General features: G+C 34.2%; 1 protein-coding gene across 3 annotated transcripts in view; it reads left to right on the top strand.

Moving 5' to 3' along the window:
• Positions 1-12,647, top strand: part of Strip (striatin interacting protein) — a 239,683-nt gene that overhangs the window by 55,481 nt on the left and 171,555 nt on the right. For all 3 annotated transcript variants that reach the window (XM_081762663.1, XM_081762661.1, XM_081762662.1), the window contains exon 5: positions 62-237. In XM_081762663.1, coding sequence (XP_081618789.1) covers positions 62-237 — 176 coding nt within the window. The remainder of the gene's footprint in view (positions 1-61; positions 238-12,647) is intronic.

The raw sequence follows: 12,647 nt of genomic DNA, 5'->3' as shown, positions 1-12,647 counted from the left end.
TCGTGTTCATGCATGAATTTGTTAAAACAAACGCTAAATCTTTCTCTGTCTTTTTCTATAGAAACAGCACGGCAGCTTCTACAGCATTAAGGAAACTCGCAGTGAGCCTGGCAGATTCAACTGATTTGCGTGTTATACTTAGCGTACTTTACATCATGGTAGAAACAATGCGTGCTGTGCACGAGGATGATACAGATGAAGTGAAAAACTACAGGGAGAATTTTAAAGTAGAATTAGGTAAGGTTATAGGTGGTGACATAATTGATAAATTTTCCAAATTGTGTTCGTCGCTTTTCATGAAGGTTGTGTACTTTGTAACGTGCCTCGTTGGACTCCGTTCTGGGCCGCTGGATATTAGATCCAGGACAACTATATAAAGTATTTGAGGGGTTAGAGTTGTTAGACCTATTTTCTCTATTAAAAGATATTAATTAGTGTATTATCAAATCTATGGCTAAAGATTATGAATCTGAATAAATTTAGCATTAAATTCAAATATTTCAATTATGCACTTACGAACTGCACTAGAAATATACCGTTTTATAGGTAATTCAATATCAGGTTCTTTTAAACGGAAAATCAGTATATTATCTTTTCTTATTTTATTTAGAAAAAAAACAAAAAAAAATGAACTATCAAAACTGTATCGAAAAATACAGATTAAATATTGAAACAATTGAAGAAAATATTAACAGTTATGAAATATCTATAAGTACATTCTCCGTTCATACAAGCCAACACGTGTTCAAGTATGTCAATAGGACACATTAACTGACACTACTTGATTAATACTATAATACATTAAATCGTGGATAACTAATAGATTTTAAATTCCTCCTTAAATTCAATAAGTATTTAAAATAATTAAATATATCTCACAATGTGATAAATTGAATAAATTACTTGTATTTAAATTGAAAAAGTATAACACTCACCATTAGACAATTTCATTATTTTGCCTTGTTAAATACCAGCCAAGGAGGAGTATTTCACAATATTGCCTCTGTATTCCATCAAATAATCACACAATTAGACACCAATTACAGATTTATATAAATTATAATATTATATAACACTTGATTAACTTCATGAGAACTTTAACACTTTTAGCCAACTCGAATAGTAAATCACTTGAAACTCTTGAAGAATTACCGTATTCCGATTAAATTTAAATATATGTTATAGAACCAGTATAATTTCGATGTGCCCAGTTCTACATTTCGTTCCGAATGGCCGCTCAGGTAACCCGCAGCTCATTCGAAACTCAGTAGTTCTAAGGTTTTCCTCTAGAGGCGTTACATATGCCGAGTGTTCGGAAGTTTAACATAACCTCTAGGATAACATGATTTCTCTTTCCTTTTTTTTATAACCAAAAATAAAGTGTGATAAAAGTTATCACACACAACAAATATCGCCCTCCCAGCATATAAAAAGTTGAGACAACTTTTTATTTAATTAATTTAACCATATTTAGATATTCCATTTCAACCTTTAATTATGAATAGATAGCATAAGTTATTATTAGTAGGTTAAGTTTATAACTACTTCTACACTACACTACTAACTACTAACTCTAACTAACCCTCACACTCAATAAAATTCATTACATACAAAATAAAAATTTAAACGAAACTTAAGAAAAAAAAATTTCCCCCCAAAAATTCTAACACACCACTAACAATCTATCAACCACTCTAAGTTAGTTAAAATTAAATAGCTATTACTAATGTTGTCTATCTATTCATAAATTTACAGTATATACTCATTAGATGTTCTTAAAATACTCATATATACCTTATATTCTAATATGAATATCAGGAGGTAACAATATCCTATTAATCTTACATATATTATTAAATTACAAAATATTTTTATATTATCCATTGTACTCATCTGATATAGCACCATTATTTTCCATCAATCATTGGAACAATCTCTAGAACTATTTTTCGAACAAGCTTTGGAATAATCTTTGGTACCATCTTTGGAATAATCTTTGGAAGCTTAAATATATCTGTTATTCTCGGTTTCCATTAAAATCTCCATGTAGAACATTGGACAATGACAATTCATACAAACAATTCTCAATACATAGACATAAGGACATCCAGATCTGGAATACTGATAAAAACATGCATTAGAAAACACATTAAAAACCTTTTTTTTTATAAATAATTTTATCTAACACTACATTTGTCTAAATAGCTGACTAGATGGAATTTATTGAATAAGTTCTTATATACTGACTAGATTTTTTTTTTTTTTTTTTTTAGGCTGACTAGATTATTATCTATTTCCAATTTAGCCAATATTTACGATGCATTATTTCTAGGCTCTCTGTACTTTTTAGTTAAACTAACGTGGCTTTTTCGTATGTCCCTAGGATTATTAACGTTTACAACTCTAATAGTATTTCTACCTAAGAAACTCTCGATCCGATAGGGCCCAAGCCATTTTGCACATAATGATTTAGTTCTCTTTTCTTTCAGTGAAGACAAAACCTGTGACTTAATTAATACTTGATCGCCAATCCTATAGTCTGTTTCAACTCGTCTTTGATCATACAATTTCTTTTTACGTTTCCAGGCTTTATCTAGATTTTCTAATGCTCTATTCCACAAGTTTGGATCCTTTTGAGTTAAATTCATAGTACTTATTTTCCACTTAACATCTAGAGGATTGCAAACGTTATAATTGAAAACTAGGTCCATGGGACTACATTTAGTTTCTTCGTGGACCGCATTATTAACGGAAAATTCTATTTCCCATAGTCCTTTGTCCCACGAGCTCTGTTTATTACCAAAGTATATTCTTAAGGAATTTTTAATTGTAGCCACGTATCTTTCACTGGGATTAGATGCCGCGTGATATGGTGAGATACTAATATCTTTAATCCCGTTAGCATATACAAAATCTTTAAACTTCACTGAGGTGAAGATTGAGTGATTGTCATGACATATACTGAATATAAAACCATTTCTACACATCAATTTGTACAATTTGTTTATTACACTTTGTGTAGATAAGACCTTTATCGGTTCTAAGAATACTCTTTTTGAAAAAGAGTCTACTACAATTAGACAGTATCGTCCCGACTTACTCTCTACCATATGACCTAGCAAGTCTACAGCCCAGAGTCCGTTTACAATGTTCTCATACTGTGATATTAATTTACCTGATTGTTTTCTGTTATGACTTTTATTTAATTGACAATCTACACAAGTAGATACGTATTCTCTTATGTCTTCTAGGATACCTCTCCAAGTAAATCTAGCACAGATCTTTGCTATTGTCTTATTAATGCTAGCATGAGAACCTGGTAAAATTTGTGTATGAAAGAATTCAATAACGCTGGGAACTAACTCCTTCGGTAAACAAACCTTATAGGGATTCCTAATTGCCTTGGTCTTTTTACAAAGAATTCCTTGAATTATTTTATAACCTTCAACCTCTTTCCTAGCTCTTATATCTTTTATAATATTAGCTAACTCTGGATCTTTGAGTTGATGTTCTTTTATGGAAATATTAGCGTAAGGCATGTTCCAGATGTTTATTAAGCAATAATTATTAACCTGTTCCGCATGGGATGGTTCGGTTTCCATTTCTTCAAAATTGTTATGATCATATAATCTAGATATGAAATCGGCTGAAATATTCATATTTGAGGCTATAGATTTCACTTCAAAGTTAAAGGCAAAGAGTCTATACAATAGCGATTCATATCGCTTGACCCTCCTCATATTTCTCATAGCATATACTAAACCAGAATGATCCATCCTAAGTTCGAAAGGATTATGTAAGTAGGTACTGAAACGTTCCATTGTTTCAATTGCAGCTAACATTTCCAATAAATAAATAGGTTTGTTAAAGTCGTGTTTCTTTAAACGCCGACTGTAAAATGCAACGGGAACTAAGTTATTATTCTCATCGTACTGTTGGAGGACCCCGCCTAAACTCTTGAGAGAGCTGTCAGTATTGACTATAAATTTCTTACTTAAATCTGGAAGTTTCAACATAACATGGTTGACAAATAACTCTTTTACATCATCGAGAGCTTTCTGTTGTTCCGCTCCCCAGACAAATTCTGCTGAAGTCCCACGTAAACGTTCAAGTGGTTCCATGACTTCATGGAATTGCGGTACAAACTTAGCATAATATTGTAAGAAACAACACAAAGATATTAAACCCTTTTTAGTTTTTGGTGCAGGTAGTTTTCTTATGACCTCAAATCTTGAAGGATCCATATACATTTTCCCATTTTCTATAATATAACCTAAGTAAGAAATCTTATTGGAAAAGAAAGTACATTTCTTGGTTGACAAAGTTAAACCTTTTTCTTCAAGTAATCTTAACACTTTTTCCAATAATTCCTTATGGGATTCAACATTTGGACTTTTACATATGAGGTCATCCATGTACCATTGAACCCCTTCGTCCTTCAATGGATATAACAACTCAGTCAAGATTTTAGACAAAACATGGCTACCTGCAGCCAAACCAAAAGGTAAGACCTTAAATTCATACAATCCCCTATGCGTAAGAAAGGCAGTAAGGTGTCTACTTTCTTTTGTTAAAGGAATTGTTAAATAAGCCTTTAAAATATCCAGATGACTAAATACTTTTCCATCTGATAATTCTGCCAATATATCTTCAATCCTAGGAGTGAACTGTGTGTTCAAATACAAATGACGATTAAGATCCGAATAATTAACAATTAACCTCTTGGATCCGTCATTATTGTTCACTAGGAAGCATGGAAAAGCATAGTCGCTATTGCTGGGTTGAATTAAATCTGCTTCTAACATTTCATCTAATATTTTATCCATTTCTCTTTGCGAACTCCGAGATAATGGATAAGCTTTCTTACGTATAGGAGTGTAGTCGTTAAGCTGTATTTTATACTCAAAATCTTTTATTTTTCCAACCTGCGATGCAAAAACATTAGGATATTTATTATAAATCTCATCAACGTACCCTTGTAAGTCTGGGTTTGCCTCAAGTACATCTGGATCCACCCTCAACGGACAAGCCATTTGCTCCATATGGGTATTAGAACTGCTTTCAATAGGATTAACTGCACTGGCAACACTGCAAATCCCATGAACTGGACCACTGAGATGCCCCTCTCTCTCCGATACCATTATCTGACTGGTTGACTGTCCATCAGTGTCCGACTCACGCAAGAATAGCTTGGAAGTGTTTCCGGCCGCTTCACTGCAAAATAAATCACCCGGACGAGTTTCTGTTTTCAAATTAGGGGGGAGGGTGTTTAAAGGAAAGTTTAATGGTACATAAGCCCCTTCCAAAGGGAGAAACAACTTATTGTTCACTAAGTCGATGTTCGCTTTTAGAGTTTTAAGATCATTTATCCCAACTATGAACACTGGTTCTAAGTCACTCACTAAGAAAAACTTCATTCTATAAACACGGTATCTGAACTTAATTGGAATGATCACACACTGATCTAACGTTAACTTTTGTTTATCAACCCCAATTTCTACGAATTTTTCATTAATTATCTTAATTGGGTATTTTAACTGTTTATTCCAATTAATAAACCTTTGCTTGTTTATTAGTGACGCCGTAGAACATGTGTCCAAACCACCTCTTATATTTTGTCCCAACACAAAAGCATCCACCAATGCTGCAGTCAAAGTTCCACAGGAATTGGCATTTTTATTTTCTATGGTATTCTTATTATCACCATCTTTAGTTTCAGAATACGGAAATCTTCTGTCTCCTATCTCTCGTTGTTGCGAATCATGGCAAAATCTATTTTCATTTCTTTTAAATAAGTGTTTTTTACTTTTATAGCTGTTCCCTCCAGAACCGCCACTGAAACCAAAGTCTCCGCGCTGTTGGTCACGCGCATTACTATCTTTCTCTTTCGCATTAACTGGTATTGCTTTTGGGACCACTTCGTGTGGTTCTAATTGTACTCCCTTACGTCCATGACTTCTACCTCCCCCATGGGATCGAATCCCGGATCCCTTCATAAGAGTCAACACTTCATCATCACTTTCACCTTTTTGTTTCTCGGACCACCCCAACCTTGACCGATTACCTGCAAAGCGTCTTTCATTATTATTTAAAGTAAAGGGTAAATGTTTATTGGAGGCACTAACACCACTATGAATGCTCCGGATTTGATCTTCCGACCCCGACATCTGAGTAGTACCCTCTAACTGGTCACTAAGCTCTGCAAAGCGTCCGTCCGAGTTTAAGTTCATATTCATTTTCACTAACTGCTTATTCACCAGATATTGATTGTGAGCCCTACAGTTAGCAACACGATGCTGTCCGCCACAAAAATAGCACTCAATTTTCTTTTTCCGAGTTTCACTAGTATCGGAGTTTCTCACCAGTGCATTATACGATTCTAAGTTCCGCTGATGTTTCTCATACTCAATAATGTCTCCCCTAAGTTCTTCCATAGACACTGGGTATCGGTACTTATAAATATCAAACCTAATTTGCGGCCGCATCCCATCCATTATTAAATTAATTAATTCACTAGAGTTATTCCCATTCACAGTACCATTACATATTTCATATGCATCGCATATATTGTTTACAAAATCTAGTATATTTTCTCTAGGCTTCTGTATTACTCTTACATACCGATTTAAGAGTTCTCGCTTTCCTAAAGGTGTAACTAATTTAGTAAACAAATAATTAGAAATAAACCTCCAGTCCTGTGACATTTCATACAAAGTAAGCAACTCCTGATTCAACCTGCCTTGCGCTTTACTTAACGCAGAAACTAAAACTGACTCGACTGGAAAAATTTTTAATTTCATAATTTTTTGTACTGCTAATAGAAATTGAAATAAATTAAGATCATTTGTTCCATCGGTACTGGGTATTGATTGAATTTTCTCATTAAATAAGTTACCTGTAATACTACTATTTAATTTATCAGTCCTAATATGGAAAGGCATAAAACTGTTTATTAAGGGATTTCTCCCAGTATTTAAATTGGTACCTTCATACAAATTGTCAACTACAAAAGGATTCTTACTTTCATTTTCGTCGTATTTCTTACTATCATCTGTAACCACCAGGTCATTAAACGGGTTGGTAACAAGACTTCCACCACTCTCACTTTCTACAGACAAAAGCTGTTGTGAGCTATCACGCGACATACCAATTGCAGCTAGCTTGCTTGTTATATCACTAGCGTTCGAACCTAAATCACGTGTTTTTCTATTTTCATCTACTGACGAGGAATGCCTTGACCTTGACTCACTTTCTGTTTCTAAATAAGAAAGATCCCATCGCACCCTAGCATTGGGAGGAATGACTACCCCTGCATTTCCATTTTCAAATCCATTTAATACCAGCTGCGACTGATTTCTTTCCCCCATATTTTCCAAGAAAATTACCAGGCTAAAGAAAATTATTATTCTTAAACCAAAGTAATGTCTGTATGAACTACCTTTCTTTAGGATAAGCGATAGACTCTTTACATTCATTGACCTTAAATTTTAAATTTGTTATTTCCTTATTAAATATATACAGGGCGATCAAAAGAGTTTCACCTACATAACATAACTTACTATTATACTTTCCATCTAATTCCGCATTTGAACATTTGAACATATCAACCCCTCTATTTTAACGCCTTCTTTTCTTCTTAAAGAAGAATTAGGATTCGGAACGAAATGTTTGTAACGTGCCTCGTTGGACTCCGTTCTGGGCCGCTGGATATTAGATCCAGGACAACTATATAAAGTATTTGAGGGGTTAGAGTTGTTAGACCTATTTTCTCTATTAAAAGATATTAATTAGTGTATTATCAAATCTATGGCTAAAGATTATGAATCTGAATAAATTTAGCATTAAATTCAAATATTTCAATTATACACTTACGAACTGCACTAGAAATATACCGTTTTATAGGTAATTCAATATCAGGTTCTTTTAAACGGAAAATCAGTATATTATCTTTTCTTATTTTATTTAGAAAAAAACAAAAAAAAAATGAACTATCAAAACTGTATCGAAAAATACAGATTAAATATTGAAACAATTGAAGAAAATATTAACAGTTATGAAATATCTATAAGTACATTCTCCGTTCATACAAGCCAACACGTGTTCAAGTATGTCAATAGGACACATTAACTGACACTACTTGATTAATACTATAATACATTAAATCGTGGATAACTAATAGATTTTTAATTCCTCCTTAAATTCAATAAGTATTTAGAATAATTAAATATATCTCACAATGTGATAAATTGAATAAATTACTTGTATTTAAATTGAAAAAGTATAACACTCACCATTAGACAATTTCATTATTTTGCCTTGTTAAATACCAGCCAAGGAGGAGTATTTCACAATATTGCCTCTGTATTCCATCAAATAATCACACAATTAGACACCAATTACAGATTTATATAAATTATAATATTATATAACACTTGATTAACTTCATGAGAACTTTAACACTTTTAGCCAACTCGAATAGTAAATCACTTGAAACTCTTGAAGAATTACCGTATTCCGATTAAATTTAAATATATGTTATAGAACCAGTATAATTTCGATGTGCCCAGTTCTACATTTCGTTCCGAATGGCCGCTCAGGTAACCCGCAGCTCATTCGAAACTCAGTAGTTCTAAGGTTTTCCTCCAGAGGCGTTACATATGCCGAGTGTTCGGAAGTTTAACATAACCTCTAGGATAACATGATTTCTCTTTCCTTTTTTTTATAACCAAAAATAAAGTGTGATAAAAGTTATCACACGCAACAACTTCAAAGCTATAATTTAATTTCTAAACAGACAGAGACAGGCATAATTAGACCAGTGCCTAATGTTGATTTTTTTCAATGTAATCTTCATATGCATCACATAATGTTTACTATAGATAACTCGTGAGTGAACACCAACAGAATTAAAAGATTTGTCCTAATATATGACCAACTGTAAGCTCATCTTCTGACTTAAGTGTCAGCAGCTTAACTGTTTCTGTCGATCTCTGCCGTTGGTATGTGATGATGGTCCTATGTCTCATCATTCGTATCTGAATTTTGTATCAGATCCAATAACGAGCAGCTTGCTTGTTAAAATAATCAAGTAATTATGGATAGACTCGAATCTCTTGTTTCTGAGGAGCAGTCGGTTTTCTTGGAACCCACTTCGCTGATACTTTACGAAAGTGTTGATTCTTCCCTCGTTACATCTAGCACTTACGGATGCTTTCTCCATTATTTGACGGAGAGTTTCTTGCTTATCGTTCAGGGTGTGATTCTCTACACGTTAATATTATTGAGACATTTTAATCTCTTCATCAGTCGTCGTCACGGTAAAATATGCGCCGTTCTCTAAACAGTACTTTTCATTCTTACGTGTGAGTTTTCTGTAGAGTTCATTCTCGAAGCATTGTTGTTAATCTTCACAGAATCTCACCCAGTTTAACGTCTTCCTTCTCAAGAAATTGAATAATAACCCTTGGAAAATCCCTCACTTGGTTCGTCGTCCGCTATTTTTTAACAACAACCGTTCACCGTGACAGTATCAATGTAAAAGCCTATCATATAAATACTACATGTGCAATAGTGTAAGATAAAAAGTAGCGAAGTCTGATTTTGACGTAAACGTTCCACACGTTACTATCCAATGAATTTAACGGGTAACGTAAGAAATTAAAATAAATCTATATATATAAAAGAGAACGCACAAAATCCTTTGTCCGCTCATCACGCTAATACGGCTGAACCGATTTCTTTCATTTTTGGGGGGTTGTTAGGATTTGGACCCTAGATGGTTTTTATCATATCACTTTAATTTTCAATTACCAGTGTCTTGAGATAATTGACCAATCAGGTGTCAATACGTACAAAAAATCCTTTGTCCGCTCATCACGCTAATACGGCTGAACCGATTTCTTTCATTTTTGGGGGGTTGTTAGGATGTGGACCCTAGATGGTTTTTATCATATCACTTTAATTTTCAATTACCAGTGTCTTGAGATAATTGACCATTCAGGTGTCCATACGTACAAATCCTTTGTTATTAGTTCATCATAGGTATAAAAATAAACGTATTTATATGCAACCCGCATGACCCTGTGACTCGGCGGGTTAACATAACTGACAGGCGCTATAAATCACTTGAAAGCGAAAAAGTAAAAATTATCTAAGTAACAAAGTTTATTGCGTTCCGGGATGACCGCAGCGAAGCGGGGCGGGTTGGGGTGACCGCAGCGAAGCGGGGCGGGTTAACATAAATGACAGGCGATATAATGTTAACATTAGTGCAATCTTCTATGGTTTTTATCATATCACTTGAAAGCGAAAAAGTAAAAATTATCTAAGTAACAAAGTTTATTGCGTTCCGGGGTGACCGCAGCGAAGCGGGGTGAACGCTGCTAGTAAATAAATAAAATAAAATAACACACTAACAATAAAGCATGATAAAATAAGACTTGGAGACTACACAACAGTGAAGAAACTTCAATATATTTAGTTTTATTTATGTTATGCATAAATAAATAAATAAATAAATGATGAAACAACTGAGTATAGAGCAATACTATTAACAGATAGTAATACAAAATATGACAGCAGATATTTAGTAAAAACGTGACTGCACTATTGTTCAAGAAGATACGTACTTTACATAACCACCATGCTGCTATTTTTTAAAACCTAGTCCCAGCGCACTTTGATAAGCGATTTATATTTTATTTATTTGCTCACTCACTCACTTATATCGTGTAGTGTTGAGTAAAGTAGACTAATGTTGTTGTTTAATGTGGAAGTATACAGGGTGGCCCATTTTAATCTTTCCACGGAAATATCTCGAGAACGGTTGAACATAAGTGAATCGAACAAAAGCTCAAATAGGATATGTCGTGGGGCACATCGAATCGTGTTGTCGCGGTATCTACCAGGGCCGGTGTCCATAGGGGCCCAGGGCCCAACTTCAAAATTTTAAGTGGAAACATGGGGTGAGTGATACCTCGTTCGATAGATCTTGAAAAACCAAAAGACATTGTGGCAAAATATTTTTCATATCAGTCACCATATTCAAAATTGCCGCCAAGACATGTTGCCTATATCAGTGAAAACGTCCAGTACTTCTAACATGAAAACGGTTGAACATAAATGAACCGAACATAAACAGGAAATGCCATGGGGCAAATCGAGCGGTGTTGTCGTGGTGACCTCCATGGCCGCCCTTCATGGGGCCCAGGGCTAAATTTAAAATAGTAAATAGAAGCATGAAACTAGTGATACCTCGATCGATAGATCTTTTAAAACTGAAAAGCGTTGTGGCATAAGGTTTTTCATATCGGTCACCGTATTCAAAATGGCCGCTAAGACATGGTGCCTGCATCAGATAAAACGTCCAGTACAACTAATATGAAAACAGTTGGAGATAAATGAACTGAATAAAACTCGTATAGGAAATGACAGAGTGTATTTATCATTCCACTTCTTGAGAATACTGTAATGGAGAAAAAATGATTAAAGTATAAGTGACACAGTGTAAAATAGGAAAAGAGTTTCATTTATGTATCTTTGACTGTATTCATTCTATGGGCACTGGATGTTGTATGTGATACAGGTACCATGTCCGTGTGGTCATTTTGAAGACGGCGACCCAAAAGAACAATCTTTTGCCACAACACTCTTTGCTTTTCAAGACATATGGAACGATTTATCACTCGTCCCATATTTCTATTAAAAATTTTGAAGTTTTGCCCTGGGCTTCCATGATGGGCGGCCCTGATGATACTGCGATAATACTATTGGATGTGCTTCATGGCATTTTCTATTTGAGTTTGTGTTCTGTTCATTTATGTGCACTATCTTCATGTTACTGGTATTGAATGTTTTATCTGAAACAGGCAATATGTCTTGGCGGCCATTTTGAATACGGTGACCGATATGAAAAATCTATTGCCACAACCCTTTTAGTTTTTAAAGATCTTTCGACCGGGGTATTATTCCCTTTCTTATTTCCATTTAATATTTTAAATTTGGTCCCTGGCCTCCACGAAGGGCGGCCCTGAGGGCATGGCAACAATACCATTCGATGTTACCATTGCATTTTCTATTTGAGTTTTTGTTTTTTCATTATGTTCAACCGTTTTTATATTAGTGGTACAGGACATTTTATCAGATATAGGCAAGATGTCTTGGCGGCCAATTTGAAACTGTAACCGATATGAAGAATCATTCGATGTGCCCTACGACATTTCCTATTTTTGTTCAGTTCATTTATGTTCAGCTATTTTCGAGATATTTCCGTGGAAAGATTAAAATGGGCCACCCTGTATATAATGCTATGAGAAAATATTCAAATTGCCTAATTAAGGGACTAATAATTATAAGAGCCAAAATCATCGGTAGTATAGTGGAGTAATTACACAGAAAATGATAATATATAATGAATGCAAAGGTTAGTAAATAATGATACGTAATTTCCCTACACCAATTTTCTTTATTTATTAAAATGTCAAATGAGTTCATAGACACCTGCAACCCAAAACAATTACTGAAATAATCTTTGAACTTATGCTTGTCGGTGTTACGAACAAACCCAATATGCATCAGTATGCAACTAGAGCGGCAAAGAGGTAAAATACTTTAAACATGGTGAAATAAGTTTTGACATTTATAGTACG

The sequence above is a fragment of the Thermobia domestica genome, chromosome 6, assembly GCF_964235325.1.
Source record: "Thermobia domestica chromosome 6, izTheDome1.hap1.1, whole genome shotgun sequence".
Taxonomy (NCBI): Eukaryota; Metazoa; Arthropoda; class Insecta; order Zygentoma; family Lepismatidae; genus Thermobia; species Thermobia domestica.
Note: the sequence above shows the minus strand (reverse complement) of the source record. Positions and strands in the feature narration are given on the sequence as shown.